The sequence below is a fragment of the Nipponia nippon genome, unplaced genomic scaffold (genome assembly GCF_047370975.1).
Source record: "Nipponia nippon isolate SJK-2023a ecotype South Korea unplaced genomic scaffold, ASM4737097v1 scaffold_2, whole genome shotgun sequence".
NCBI classification, from domain to species: Eukaryota; Metazoa; Chordata; class Aves; order Pelecaniformes; family Threskiornithidae; genus Nipponia; species Nipponia nippon.
Window position 1 is genome coordinate 109,464,032 of NW_028262336.1, and position 15,445 is coordinate 109,479,476.

The 15,445-nt window shown below is 44.3% G+C and overlaps 1 protein-coding gene across 4 annotated transcripts; it reads left to right on the top strand.

Annotated features, from left to right (window-relative positions):
- Window positions 1–6,019: 6,019 nt before the first annotated feature.
- Window positions 6,020–14,885, top strand: RNF6 (ring finger protein 6). 4 transcript variants are annotated; one of them, XM_087758677.1, is made up of 4 exons: window positions 6,020–6,391; window positions 9,924–10,131; window positions 10,699–10,806; window positions 12,012–14,885. In XM_087758677.1, exons 1-4 carry the CDS (start codon window positions 6,320–6,322, stop codon window positions 13,745–13,747), a joined length of 2,124 nt encoding a protein of 707 aa, XP_087614803.1. In that variant the 5' UTR covers window positions 6,020–6,319; the 3' UTR covers window positions 13,748–14,885. The 4 variants fall into 4 exon arrangements, with proteins under 4 accessions (XP_087614803.1, XP_087614801.1, XP_087614802.1 ...); XM_087758675.1 differs by having other exon boundaries at window positions 6,022–6,391; window positions 9,919–10,131; XM_087758676.1 differs by lacking the exon at window positions 6,020–6,391 and adding an exon at window positions 6,407–7,049 and having other exon boundaries at window positions 9,919–10,131.
- Window positions 14,886–15,445: the final 560 nt, after the last annotated feature.

Consider the following 15,445-nt stretch of genomic DNA (forward strand, 5'->3'; position numbering starts at 1 on the left):
CCCTTGCATGTGACCGGTAACCGGGCACTTTCCAATTCCTCTCCTTGGCTGACAGAGCTGTAGTTACCAACCCAGCACAAGCTGGCTGGTTGTTTAGAGAATAGAGAGCTTGTAACTAAAGCTTGTAACAGCAATCTTTCTAGTTACAGCCCAGCTTTTGGCATTTTTAGTAATCACGCACATACGCTTCCCATTTCATCTCAAGAACACAATGGAGGTAATTGGGCACTCAAATCCCTGACTTAGAGACAAAATATCACACAATGCGGGGGCTTCTGAAAGAAGAAACAACATTTTCTGCAACATTCTGAAATTACCTCCGTTTTCATTTACAAATCTCCAGTTTCATTTACAGATTAAGGCTGATTCCTGAAAATTGGGGATGGGGTGTGCCAGCCTCCCGAGCTGGCATTGCTCAATCAGACTGACATCGGATGCCCACAGTTTGACCGTGCTATGGTATGTTCCTATGTAATTGTTAGAGGTATTAGATAAAGCAATTAGGCAGGTGTTAGGAAAAATGCATGCGATTGGTAGAAGCAGCAAAATTAAATTTTATTTGCCCAGCAACCCAACTAAATTATACAAGAATACCGCCTGGCGACTCACTATGCCAATCAACCAGAAAGAGCTCGGGGCAGCCCAGCAACCTGTAAAGATCAAACAGTCTGGAAGGCGCCACCCGCCTCATAAAATTCATCCGCTTCAGCCCAGAGCAGAGCAGCGCGACTCTGCCTTCGGGGACACCTGGCTTCGGGGACTTCCAGGCACGGCAGGGACCAAGTTTGCACAGCCAAACCCACCACGTTCAGCACCTCCCGCCTGCCGACAGCCCTCAGTCCTGCCAGCAAGGAGGGAGGAAGTAGAAATAACCACTCTTCTGTAACTTTGTACTCTTCTTTGCATTATTAATCACCCTTTCGTGGAGGCAATAAATACCCAGACTCCTTCGCACAGGTCCAATTATTGCATGGTAATTAATGGGTGAGTTTAGTTTGTCCTGACCTAAACCACTGCAGGGTGTGGAGGAAGAACAATGCCTGCTTAGAAAGAAAAGAGGACACGAAGAAAACAAGAACACAGAATCCCGACTTGTTTTCTGAGGACCTGTGCTGTATTTTACATGTTTACATAAACTGCTTGGAAAGAATTCCATGCTTGGACAAATACACTCTGAGAAGTCAAAACTACAATAGATGTAACTTTTCTTCTCTTTCAGATCTTGGTCCTTTTGTATGAATGTTAGAAGTCTGCCTCTCTGCAAATGTTTCTTTCATTAGTTTTTCATAAGATTTGGATTATATGCCTTCCAGATCGAGTGTAGCTGTAAATTTGCTGCTTCTACACTCTGTTTTCACTTCAGGTACTTGTATTGCCAATTACTTGTATTTTACCAATCCAGATGGATGGTCCCCAGGTTATAAGAGATTTGAAACAGAAAGCACGCCTTGATCTTTTTAAAGATGAGAAATGGATGTTGACATTTCAAGGTCAACTTTTAATTCTGTTTCATGGGAAGTTGCACACTTTTTGTGCGTTATTTAAAAAATCTGTCACAGTATGGTATAATTTCAAGAAAAAATTTAATTTTGGTGTCCATTCTTAAAAAGAAAGACACGACCAGGCCATGATCTGCTATTCTTGGCTCTCAGGTCCCCACAGTGGGCCTTTTAATTGACAGGATTTCTTATCTCTTACTGCTTGTTTTGTATTCCCTCCTCGTGGGCTGTCTCAGAAATAAATTTGAAAATATATGCCTAACATGTGCTGCTGAATTTGGCTTTTTGGAGCTTTCCTCTTTCTCTTTTTTCCTCTAACAGTCATGGCTCACTTTATAATATCCTTCGGTTCCAAGTCTGTGTTGTTTCTAATGTTTTCTGTACACACATAGTTTTGACATTTTTTTGTTTGAAATCACCACACCTGTAAAGAAAATTCAAGTTCTCTTGGGAACTGTTACTGTGTTAGCACTGATAACGTGCAGAGGGTTGGAGACAGTTACCAAAGTGAGCTCTGTCCTGAGAGGAAAGTAGCCAAGGAAGGTTTGCGTCATTAAATGTCTCTGAACATAGGGAGCTGTATTCCAGGTGAAAGTCCTGGATTGTCTGGGAACGGGCCGAGTCGTGGTGAGAAGCAGATGCTGCCTGTTGAGGTACGGCACCAGATAAAGCAGGTTCTGTACCTGAGCCGGAGCAGCATACCGAAAGCAAAGTTGGTTTTGTTGCATGCGTGTTCGTATGCTAACGGCCACAGCGTCAGTGCGAGAATCAGAGTTTGTGAAGCAAAGCTTACAGCTGGGGAATGTACAACGAGCTACTTGCTCTGTGTTTTGCAGTCTTCATAAGCCGAGAAAAACAAATACAGAAAAGTATATCTGTAATGGTTTGGCTTTCTCATCTCTGTATTTTGTAAGTGGACAACCTACAACGCTCAATCAGGAGTGCAAGTTATTGACAAACATCTGTCAGTTCTTTGGATCCAGGTCCTGCACAGGAGAGAGTCGTGCTTGCGTTCAGTGAAGCATCTGTTTGCCAGACTCAGGACCACCTACAGCAACTGCCAGCCCGACTGTTTTATGCTGCCGAAGAAGCCAGAGAATCAGTTCTCAGTTGTCTCGACAGGCCTTGAAAATTCAGCCTATGAACTCCTGGTTACTTTTGTTATTGAAAAGAGTCCTACCTGAGGGGAAATAACCCTGATATTGAATATTATCTTATTATTTTATATTACTTCAGTAAACAGAATCACAGAAATATTCAGGTTGGAAGGGACCTCTGGAGGTTATCCAGTTTAATATCCTGCTCAAAACAGGGCTACTATTAAATTCAGGTTGCTTGAGGCATTGTCCACTTGGGTCTTGAAAACCTCTATGGAGGGAGACTCCACAGCCTCTCTCGTCCTGACTGTCCTCAGGGTGAAATTTTTTGTTCTCCTATCTACTCTGAACCTCCCTTCTTTCCAATTTATGATCACTGTCTCTCCTCCCACTATGCACTTTTGTAGAAATCCTGGCTCTCTCTTTTCAGCGACCTCCCTGTCGGTGCTGGCAGGCAGCCCCTGAAGAAGCTGAAGAAGGCCTGGTGCCCACAGCCTCTCTCAGACGGCAAGTGCTCCAGCCCGTGACCGTCTTGGTGCTCTCAGCTGAACTCACTCCAGTTTAGCAATGATTTTCCATATCAGTATTGTTCTACTGGAGACCCCCAAACTGGGCATTGTATTCCACATGCTGGCAAAGAGGAGCCACGTAAAGGGAAACAGTCACTTCCCAATAACTTCCCAGTAATCCATTGTCTGTGTTCCTCTTGATACAGCGCAGGATGCCGTCAGCCTTCATGGCTGCCAGGCTCCGTGCTTGGCTCCTCTTCAGCTCCTGCCCACCAGGACCCCCCATCCTTTCCAGCAGAGACAGTCAGTCAGTCAGCCCCCACTCAGGACTGTCCCAGAGGGCTGGTCAGGGAGGGAGGACTTTGCATTTGTCCTCGTTGAACTTCGTGGAGTTCCTGGTGGCCCATTCCTCCAGCCTGCCCAGGTTCCTCTCAAGCACATCAACTTCACGTCACCCCTTCGGTGTCATCTGCACGTACTAAGATCCAGTTTAAAAAAGCTGATTACGAGGTTCTGCCTTACTTATATAATATCAAGTAATATACTGTGATGGAATAAAGTTACTTTCTAAAGAACTTAAATGACTGAACAATCAAATTAAAACCGGGGTTACAGATTTTCTGTTATTAGAGAACTTAGTAATTGCCTGAGGTTTGCTGCCCTCCATAGGCTATTTTTATTATCAGTCTAAAGATAGTATGTTCTTGTGGAAAGCATTGCTACAGTGCAATAGTAATACTCCAGGAAAGATCTACTATTGTTATGTTGTATTAACAACACAGCATAAATTAAACGAAGACTGTACTTAGTTACAGTGTACTGTTGTGAAACATCAGTATGAACAGGACGTGAACACAAAATTCTGCATTGGAGGACAGGTCAGCGCAAAATAAACTAATTCAGCATAAGCTTTGAGTAAGGAAATACGGGTTCATTTATCTATCTAAAACATATTACAGCCTTCTTCTGGGTGAACAGCCCAAATGTGGGCTTGATACCAGAGAAGTTGTTGTGTTTGACTGTGGAATAATGGTTACTAAAAACAGACTACGAGAGGAAAAGGTTTCAAAAATAGGACAAAAAATAATTGTGGGAAGAAACTGACTTTTCCAGGGATCCAGGCACTACTTTATATACTCTGACTTTTTTTAAGAAAGTAAAATTGATCTTCAGGAAGGGCATACTTTAATTGCTTCAGGCGAAGGACATAGTTTAATTGTTCCAAGCAAAGGAAATCATAATGCAATACCAGTTATTCATACTGTGGCGAGGAACACGAATAACCACGAGGGTTCCATTTTTTGAATACAGCGAGCAGGAAGGAGTAGCTCCCAGCATGGCCTCAGCGCCAAGAACATGTCCTCACTGTCCATTTGTCTCATGGAAATGATGAACTGGCACAAAAGGAGCATAAACTGACAAGAAACCTAAAGGTAACACTTGCGTAAACTCTATTTCTCAGCCAGAATAAAGAAATCCTGGGGTGCGTAGTTGAAGCGGTGAGCGGAGGTTATCTTCCTATACACCAGTTTTCCTGTCACCTCGCACATTAGTGAGGCTTTGCCTTTGCATCGAGACGAATTGCACAAAAAATACCCAAACTTTGTTTATTTCTGCAAGCGAGTTGGAACAGAAGTATGAGCAGTTTGGATATTCTAGGGATGAGGTGCTTTTGCGTTGTTAAAGCATCCTTCTCGTGAAATCCTCTCATTTTGCTGACTCAAATAATCTACGTAAGATGCGAAACGTGCCCCTCTGTCACAGCCTGCCAGCTTCCGCCATGCGTTGAAACAATCTGCAGAAGCAACTCAGAAAAGAAAGTTTGTGGATGCTATCAGCACATCAGCAATTAGCATATGTGAAATTTGTAAAAGGGTTGGCATCTTGTGTGAAAAACTTCTAAGGCTCTGCAAATGGAAATGACTACGATCAGAGCTTGAAACACAACAGCTTCTGTGATGGCACTGAGCAATTAACGGTTTATTTTAGACTATCGAGGTGGTGAAGGGAGATTCCTGCAGAAAGGAAGGTAAATAGGAAGGAAGGAAGGAGAGGCAGAGTCACGGAAAATGGGAGAAGCGTCCCATTTAAAAATGCATTATCTTATTTCTGATGTAATTTATTATACAGTACCAAATGAGCAACTGAAGCTGCAGTCTTATGATGATTTGGTAAAATATAATAATGTTCACTGCTATTATGAGGTTAAAGATGTGGATGTTGCTCTACAGTTGAGAAGCAATGTATCGTGAAATCCCCTCTGTGGAAGTTTATCTACCTTTATAGTTACGGCTGGCACCCACCAGGGCGGGGATAACCACGCCGCTTCTGACCAGCAACGGGTTGGCTGCTGAAATGCCGTGCCTGAAACGGCCTCCTTTACGCGTCCAAAGGCAAGACGGACCGTGGAGAATGGCGACTCGGGCCAAGCAAAAAAAACCCGAAGCTTCAGTGAGAACGTACGAAGGGGGAGGCCGCGCGGCGCCCAGCGGGACCCGCCGGGCCCCGGGGACGGCGGCAGGCGCAGGACCAGTTCGAGGAGCGGCTGGAGCAGAGGGCGGGCCGCGGCAAGGCCGGCGCTCTCCCTCTTCCTCGAGGCGTTGGCGCTCGTTAACCCACAGCCGCTTCCGAGACCGGGGCCGCAAGCCGCGGGTCTCGGCGCAAGGCCGCCACTGCCTCGGGCCTGCCGGAGGGGGCGTTAAGCGGCAGGGCACCACGCCGGGGCCGCTGGCAGGGCCGGGGGAGCCGGGGGAGCCGGCGGCCGCCCCAGCGTCGAGTGCCTCCCCCGCCCCCTTCGCGGCCCCGGACCTGCGCGCGCCGCGGCCGTTGCCCGGCGGCCGCTCGCGCCGCAGCGGGGCGCGTGCGCGGGAGGGGCGGTGCTTGCCGGCGGGGCCGCCCTCGCGCGCACGGAACCCGCGCTCGCGGCTGCCGGCAGCCGCCCGGACCGCAATCGGGACTGGAACGCGCCGCCCGCACACTCAGGGGTCGGTTTCGTTCCGGTGTAGGCGGCGGTTGCTCCTGCCGCCGGGAGGGAAGGGCAGCGCGGAGCGGAGCGGAGCCGAGCCGGGCCGCCCCGCCCCGACCCGACCCGACCCGGTCGGCGCCGCGGACAGCAGGCAGGGACGGGCTCTCGGGTCTCCCCGGCTGCGCTCTCGGCAGACTCCCCCGGGGCAGGCGGCGGCATGGACGCTTCCCCGGTCTGTCGCAGCGGGTGATGCCGCTCCCCGGCGGGCAGGGGAGACAGGGGAGCGGGCAGCGCTGGAGGGAGTCGATCGGACCGGTGGCGGTTAGTGGCGGGGCCCTACCGGGGAGCCGGGGGAGGAGAGAAGCGGGAGGACAGGGGCTGCCCTGCCCTGGCGTGATTGGCCGGTGGCCGCGAGCTGGCCGGGTGATTGGGTGGGAGCCGCGTCAGTCACTCTCCTCATCCTCCCCTCCCCCAGGCGTCTGGCAACAGGCGCTGTCCGGGCGGCCGGGCCGGGCCGGGCCGGGGTTCCCGCTCCCCCGGGGGCTGCCCGCGCACCCCGCGGCTCCCCTGCCCCGTGGCCGCGGAGCCGGGCCCGTGGCCTTAGGTGGGGAAGGGCCGGAGAGCGTGAGCCCGGCGCGGGCTGGGATCTGCAGGCCCTGCTGCCGGCCTGGGGGCTGGGGGAGGCGGGCGGCCCCAGGGCCTGGGCTCGGATCGCGTTGGGTGCCCTGCGGCCTGTTTCTTAGTTATCTTCCGATTCTTCCTTTGTCTGTCTGTCTTTTCCCCCTCCCCTCCTTCCCCAGGCTCTGTGGGGTTCTCTGTGGGGTTTTCTGGGTTTGGTTTTTTTCCTTTTTTTTTTTTTTTTTCAAATTCGGTGAGATCATCGCGCCTGGAGGCTGCAGTGTGACAGAAATGCTAAATAGCCCTGTCGCTCGGGGAGGCTTCCTCATCTAAACTCCATAGTCGTCTTGCTCGCAATCAGGTGGTAGTCTTTCAGAAAAATGAATACCTAATTGAATTGGGGGTAGCAATTCATGGAAAGAGGCCAAAACCTAAAAGCATAACATATCTATCGCATAGATAAAAATGAAAGTAAATCTTCAAAAATGGGCCAGAGTAACTATGAATTACGAACTAAAGGAGTGAGCCTTAGGTTGAAAATTCTAGAAAACGTAGATAAACTGTTGGCGTGTGGCACCTGTTTCTTTGCAAAGGAAGAGTAATCCTGAGTCATAACTGGATTTCGATTTCAGTTTTTTACATCTTGGTAGTTAATACCCTTCAACTTTTCAATACTCTGAAATATTTTACATGCCAAAGTACTTCATTTTGATGCAGTTAATACTCTTCAACTTTCACTACTCTGAAACATTTTAAGTGCCAGAGTACTTAGTTTTGATGGCGTTTGATAAATATGGGTAGTAGTTGTCATCCATGCAGTTATGTTAAACAGATGGGACAATCGAACACTTCACACTTCTTACTGTTTCTAAGTGAGTCATTTAAAGAGTGTGACTAATCATCCTACCATACAGTTGTCAACAAAACAGTAATTTTTTTCTACCACCCACAATACCTGAAGAAGAGATTTCCAGATTTTCTGTGGATGAGAAGTGAAAAGTAAAGAACCTCTCTTTTGAACAACAGTTTAAATTTAGATTGAGGGGGACTACATGTGATGGACTTTTCATCTTAAGAATTTATATGTCATTTTTTCTGTGCAGCAATATGGTGATATATCCAGAAAGTCGGTTAACTTACTATGGCCGTTGTTGGGCAAGCAGTAACACGTTAGTTGTTTTAAGGCTTTCATCTAAATAGCAACCTTACCTGAAACTAAATGAATTTTATCTGTCCTATTTCCCCTCCCTGCTTTATTTGTCTCAAGTTGTAAGCCAACTGGGACAGAGGCGCTTTAATATTCAGTGCAGTATGGATTGGGCATTTTCATGATAATAGTCAAGTGATGGGTGTCATCAGGGTAATAATAGTGCTAACTGTGTGTTGAGGGGGGAGGAACTGCATTTGTTTTGAGAAAACCAGGGTAGTAAGGCAAAGAGTTGGCTGAGAAATTTGTGTTTAGAAATGTGATATGAGAAGTGACCCGATTTGACCACAGCCCTTGTGGGACATGGAAGTCAGTGACTACCTACAGCTTGTGAGGCAGAGCCAAGAGGGCGATAGTAAATTGAAAACCCCCACAAATATTATGGGAATAGAACATGTCTTGAAGGGGAGATATTCGGATATGATTTCTTTTCAGTTAAGTGAGTTAAAGAGCTGGGAGGGAAGTCTTAAATACGTTGAAATGCAATGTTGGACACAGGAGGCAGATGAGTGATAAGATTGGGAACAGCTGTTTAGAAGCACAGGTACCTATGGGGGGGAAAGAAGTAGCATATGGGGTGGAAAATGAGGAGACCAAGGATGCATCAGAACGGATCCCACAAACAACATAAGAAAGGTATATTAAATGTATGCCAGCTTCCGCTCTTGGCAAAATACATTTTCTAATTCTTCTTATCTGTTGGCTGCATTGATAAAGATTTACTCTTTATTGAATGTATGTCTAACAGTTAGTTGGTTTGGTCTGTTGGTTGTCTCATCACCCTTCCTGTGAAGACTAATTACTGATCGGGAGTGTGCTGAGATGCTGTTCTGTGTTGTCCCCATAATTAATACTTGAAGTGACTTCGATGTGTTGGTGAATTGACCAAAAAAAAGGCGTTTACCCAATAACTTTCTTTTCATGTGTAAGCAGAATGGTTCCATATGATTGGTTTTTTTTGGTCTGGTGATCTCCTCTTTAAAGAAGTGATCTCTTCTGTCAGGTGTCTGCCTCAGGAGGTATTACAGATGGCTTTTGCTAAACGGGAAGCCCCATTGAAAGGATGCCACTTCGCTTTCTCTTCTTTCAAATTGAATGCTGAACAACAGGTTTTCTTTAGGAAATAGAAAAGTTGGGGTGTGGTCTGAGAGCCGATTGGTTCGGACTCAATTCTGGGCCAGAGAGAGCTGGTAATGGTACAGAAATCAACAGAGATGATGCCTCTTTCTGAGACTGGAAGGTTATTCATGCCTTCTAATAGTGTGGTCCCACTGGTTAAATATTTGGAAAGTATTGAAGAACTGTAGGTAAAGTGTAGCCCTTTCTCTTCTACACCAGTTTCCTGGAGATGAGTATCCTTTTATTAGCTAATCCTTGGATTAGAGGTCACAAGGAAAATATACCAGTAATGTCAGAATGTCAAAAGAGTCAGTTCCGCCAAAAATATATCTGTAGGTTTTGTGCTATGTGAGGGATGGTACTGGCTGAGATACTAATGCAGTCTTACCTGCTTATCAGTAAATGTTTTAAGTGGAAGAGAGTCTTCTCTGAAACAGTAGCTGTGGTTGTCAAAAGCCTACACTGGGTTATCACAGTCCAATAATTAGAGAACAATGTTTTTAGTGACATTTTAGCTTTTAAAGTACTCCATGCTGCTGTTGTATTTTCCTTGGGAGAAGGGAAATAGATTTTATGTTATTCTTTTAACTTTTTAGAATATCCTTCTTTAGCTAAAAAAAAAAGTCTGTCATTGCTCTTTTATTTTAAAGTTGCTATACCACCTGGTATGTCCTTTCAGTGAGCAAAGGGGACTTCTAGCTATTTTTGAGCAAGCTAGAAGCAAAATACTTGCATAATAAGATACAAAATGTTGACTTGGCAAATAACATGGAGCTTGGTTCATCTTAATCATCTTTAGCTATTAATAAACTAATTTCATTGAAAACGCTGGGAACTTTTTACAGTAAATTAGGTAAATTCTTACTGTAATTACTGTGTAGCCTAATCTTCTGGTTTTGTTCAGGAGAGCCTGGCATTGTCATTATGGACCGCTCCCAGCACCGTGCAGGGAGTGGCAACGAGCAGGCGTCTTCAGGGGAGCACAGTCATGGTGAAGATGAGAGACAACGACAGCTGGAGCGCCTCAGTAGGGAGGAGGCCTATTACCAGTTCATTAATGAGCTCAATGAAGAAGACTACAGGTTAATGAGGGACCGCAACCTGCTTGGCACTCCTGGTAAGATGTGGATACCTTCCGTAGATGTAATGTGAAGTAACGCTCTTGCTGTCAGGCATTGCGTGAGGTTGTATGACTCAAGTAGCCTGACGTCTGGCTGTGTAGAAAGAAAAAAACCCTCCATCTCCCTTCAAAATTTATGATATTCCGTAAAAATTAACAACTTAAATAGATACTAAAGCTGGAATAAAAATATTACTTTCAAATGCAACATCTCTGTATATAGGTAATATCCAAACCCAGGTAATCGGTATCTGGTACACTGCAGTATATCTGTTGGTATGTGGCAATTCTGGGGACCTCTGAGTTGTTACTGGAAGTTGGCATGCTCTTGACACACATTCGGCATCTTTTTTTTCCCTCCACCCCAGTACCTACTTCCTCTGTTGTCTGTGTACCTGTGTTACAATCTCATACTAGTGCTATTTTCTTTTTGGTTTCATTAATTTTTACCTTCTTTCTGAAGATTTTGCTTCAAGATAGAAAATATTGTTATTTCTGCATGGCTGTGTTGAGCCAATAATAATGTCTTATCTAACAGCATTATCAAAATATAAATTATTTCAGGGGAAATAACAGCAGAAGAGTTGCAGCAACGCTTGGAGGGGGCTAAGGAGCGTCTGGCATCACAGACTGATCTGGATAACAGAGAAGGTGAAGGTAGAACTGTTGGAGGTAAACATTCTTCATTCCTATATAGATACACGTAGTACATGATGCATAAATATTGTTCTGTACAGATATTTAAGAGAAATGCTGATGGATTTCAATATCAGCCATTACAAGTCTTATTTTTTCATTTTGTGTCTGTGGATTGTTTTAAAAGTAAGATTTCCTAGTGATATGAAAACAAACTTGAAATACTTCATGAAAACTGATTTATGTCATCCACAAATTACTTTCTCCTCTTTTCCTGGTTTCCCTTTGCTAATAAACTTATCAGCACAAAAATAATTTTCATTCTTCTAATTCTTAAAAGGTTTTATCATGTATTAGAGAAGTTGGAACAGGAAAGAAGTTAATCGGGAAACAGTTAACTTCTCCACTGTTTTGTGGTTTTTGTTGTTTCATTTCCATTTGTTTTAACGGAGCAAGGCTTGTATTATGTGCACTGTCTGTCTTCACTTTCCCAGCAATATTGGCTTAATTATTTGGCCAATTCTAGTCAGATTTAGGAGAGGAGCAGGAAACTTGGAAACGAGGATACCAAAGTTCTTACAGGTTTCATGAAAGTAGGGAGAGCTTAATCTGATCCCTTCAAGCAAAAACCTTTGCTGTGATTACAACTGCTGGCTTGCTTTATACACGTAGTGAGCAGAACAATTGTATCTGTTCTTGAGCTTGTAGTTGGAGGGGATTTGGGAATGGAGCTGTGGATACTGTAGCAGGAGAAGAGTGTGTTTGCACAAAAAGAGCAAATCTGCCGAAACCATGCATCGTTTATTCCACTGCTTATAGAATTTTTTTTTTAAATGTTCTACGAAAGAAGACAAAATCTGTCATACTTTTCCTTGCTTTATCAAAATTAGTTGGCTGGTACCTTCAAATTGATAGCTTAAGTGAGGGACAGATATTGGACAAATACAAATAACTTTGGATTACCTAAATCTGAACGCTTGCTCAGAAGAGGCCGTCTGGGCATATTAATTTCTCTGTGCATCTGCTGGTGAGACAAAAAATCTAGGTTGAACTAATGAGTTTTGCTGATGTTTTTACATACAGCATATTTTCAGCAAAATTATGTTAGCATGGCAAGGTAGCTGTCCTGCTACTGTAACGTTTCTGAAGTCAAGGCCCAGCAAGCGTGGAGGATTTGGAGAGCGTTGTAGTATGCTGAGCATGCAGTTGTATGAATGTTTGCGATTCTTTGTTTCTCTCAGATCCTGATGTTCTTGGAGAAAACTCAAACAGTGACTCTCTGCTTGAATGGCTGAACACATTTCGTCGCACAGGCAATGCCACTCGCAGTGGACAGAGTGGGAACCAAACCTGGAGAGCCGTGAGTCGAACAAATCCAAACAGTGGGGAGTTTCGGTTTAGTCTTGAAATCAACATAAATCACGAGCATAACAGTTTTGAAACTGCTGGTGAGGAGTACGTGGGTATAGATAGTAGCAGAATGTATTTAGAAAGAAGACATCAAAGAGCTGTCAGTCCAGTAACCCCACGAACGAGGAGCAGGACTGCAAGAGAGGCAAGCAGTGAGGTGTCAAGCACTGCAAGGACCAGGTCTGTAAGAGGTTCCGTGGCACAAAGCTCTGAAGCAGCTTCTCCTCCGCTCTCAGGGAGGCTGAGGAGTAGAACGAGGGAGTTGACAGGCCTTTCCCAAACAAATACTACACGTAATAATTCTGCAGGTACTGGTGAACAAAGAGAAATGCCAGAAAGAGGTACTTCTGCAGGAGTCACAAGAGGTCGAGCTAGAACTAGTGTTCGGATGAGTACAAACCAAAGACTAGAAATTCTGCGGCTGAGGTCTACTTTAAGTAGTCGAAGCCGCTCTCCGCTGCAAAGGCAAGGTGATGCTGCTCATTCTGAGGAACGTGGGCAGAGGCAGGATAGAAATGCACAGCAAGTCAACAGAAGTAGAAGACAAGCAGCTCAGCCTTCTCCACAGCCTGCTGAAGAACAAGCAAGAGGTAACACTCAGACTCCTCAGCTTTCCAGTGTAGCCCCATCCTTGGGAATAACTTTGGAAGAGGAGGAATCTAGTAGGCCAGTAGCTGCTGTTAGAAGGCATCCAACAATTACATTAGACCTTCAGGTGAGAAGGATTCGTCCTGGAGAAAACAGAGATCGGGACAGTATTGCCAGTAGAACTCGTTCTAGAGTAGGAATGGCAGAAAACACAGTTACCTTTGAAAGTGACAGTGGGGGATTTCGGCGTACGATATCACGATCAGAACGTGCAGGTATTCGAACCTACGTTAGCACTATACGGATACCTCTTCGTCGGATTTCAGAAACGGGGCTTGGTGAACCTTCATCAGTGGCTCTTCGATCAATCCTTAGACAAATTATGACAGGCTTTGGAGAACTGAGTTCTCTAATGGAAACTGAATCTAACTCAGAAGTGCAAAGAGGTGGTCATCACTTACCGGATGGACAGTCCGAGCAGAGTAACTCAAGTTCAGCAAACAATAGCAGTGATCCAAGTGAGGTTTCATCTAGAAATGGGCATGCGGTAGAAGGCAGCAGGGAAACAAATGGACAGAGTGATGATGTTCAGCGCTATGGTCGCAGTAATGAAAACCAAGACAACAGGCAGTCTCAAGATGCTAACAGCCTAGTGGAAAATGGAACGCTGCCCATACTTCGGCTTGCCCACTTCTTCCTGCTGAATGAGGATGAGGATGACGATCGTTTAAGAGGTTTAACCAAAGAGCAGATTGACAATCTTTCTACCCGGAACTATGGGGATATTCACACTGAAAATGAAATAAGTAAAACGTGTAGTGTTTGCATTAATGAATATGTAACAGGGAATAAGCTAAGGCAGTTACCTTGTATGCATGAGTTTCATATTCATTGTATTGATCGCTGGCTTTCTGAAAACTCCACTTGCCCAATTTGTCGGCAGCCTGTATTGGGGTCTAATGCCACAGACAACGGCTAGAATTATTTACACTGCTCAGTACTCAAGGATTTGCTTTCGCTCTATTTATGACGAGCCAGATGGAATGAATTGACTTGCATAGGGGTCCATTTGTGTGGGGAGTTTTGTTAAATTTCTTTAAAAATAATAGGAAACTTGTCTAAATCTAGCAATGTAAATACTATTTTTCTCCAAGTGCAGATCTAGGAGTACGCATAGAACCAAATGATATCGGTAAAGTTTATATTTTTTTAGGTAATTTTGTTATGCTAAGCACTTTTGTAAATACAGAAATGCAATAGTTAATCAGTCCTGCTTAATGTATGTTTTTTTAACAGTGTAATGGACTCACTTTATTTAGATTACAAATTGTTTCACACAGACCCGCCACTGTGTTGAAAAATTAGTGTCTAAATAGCCATTCATTAGCTTTTTGTTCTAAGAACAATTTCTTTTACAGAGAGTCTCTTGCTGGACATGTTTGCTAAAGATATTTAAGTTACTTGAAGTGCTCATTTTAATAGACAGTATATTTTTTTTAACATTGAAATATCCTTTCCAAAAACTTGCCAATTTGGTTCTATTTAAAAAATTTTATGGCAATTTTTGCATGTGGTTTTACACAATGCTTAACGCTGATGAGTTCATATTCAAAAGTGGATGGGTTAGTGACATTATAAAATGTACATAATTAAATGCTGTCTTTGACAATCGCTGTCTTTTCAATGCAGACAGCAATCAAATCAATAATAATTCCAAGAGGGCGTGTCTTACTGAACACGGTATTTGCTCAGAGAATACATGAGCACTGAGGAAGCCTTTTTACTCCTCCAAATTACTCAGTTGATATTCATGGGGTTTTAACTGCCTTAGTTTAAAGAGGGGAAATATTTCCTTGACCAGTATATTGTCTACAATATGCATGATTTGTGCATCCTACTCAGAAAAACAAAACAAAGGCTTGAAGTGGTTTTGTACAGAAATTTAAGGTACACATACAATATCAGTCCTCTTAAAACATGTCTGAGGACCAAATGGCAAAAGACACTAAAAAGGACAAAATAAGCTTCCCTTAAAGTCCCCAGATTACTGTATAATTAGATATTAAACTTTATACCAATAACTTATAAAGAAATAAAGTTGCAAACTAAATAATCGAGGCTGTGTGTGGATTACTTTTGAGCCATATCCCGTAGATTGGGAAGAAGGTTTATCATTCTTGATGTTCAGTCTCAGTTTTCACTTTATTCTTTCCCCGAATTTCCCCAGCTGCGTGCTTGTGTTTCCACAACGTGTGTGTTAGCTGTTGCGGTAGATAAAAAAGCACGGCAAAGCACTCTGGGGGGTTCTGGAAGTAAGCTGAACGTTACAAAGCTCATCTTCTGAGCAACGTGCATTGCAGTCCTTAGAGAAAGGCAGAATTGTGCAATACTCTGATGTGTGTACATTCTGAGCGGCGGAAAGAATACTTAGAGTGAGGAAGTCCTGCTGACTTTGCCTCCAGATGCCCTTGACTAATGCGCTTCTGTGCCAGGTGCTTCAGTTGAAACATCTGCTCATGACATCCTTGAAGGGAAACTATAAAATCTTGTGTTGAGCTATTGGATGTCTACTTCAGTTTTGCAAGCGAAAAAACTTGTGTCAAAAGTTCCACAAAAGTGCTTCTTTTTATTCCCAAAAGTAGTTCCGAGAGATTATCGGAGGAGATTTATATGCACT

Bases quoted from the DNA above. Each gene is read 5' to 3' on its own strand.
- RNF6 (XM_087758677.1), top strand. From the start codon at position 6,320: ATGCCGCTCCCCGGCGGGCAGGGGAGACAGGGGAGCGGGCAGCGCTGG. The intron at 10,132-10,698 runs GTAAGATGTGGA...AAATTATTTCAG, and splicing joins CAACCTGCTTGGCACTCCTG to GGGAAATAACAGCAGAAGAG. The intron at 10,807-12,011 runs GTAAACATTCTT...TGTTTCTCTCAG, and splicing joins TGAAGGTAGAACTGTTGGAG to ATCCTGATGTTCTTGGAGAA.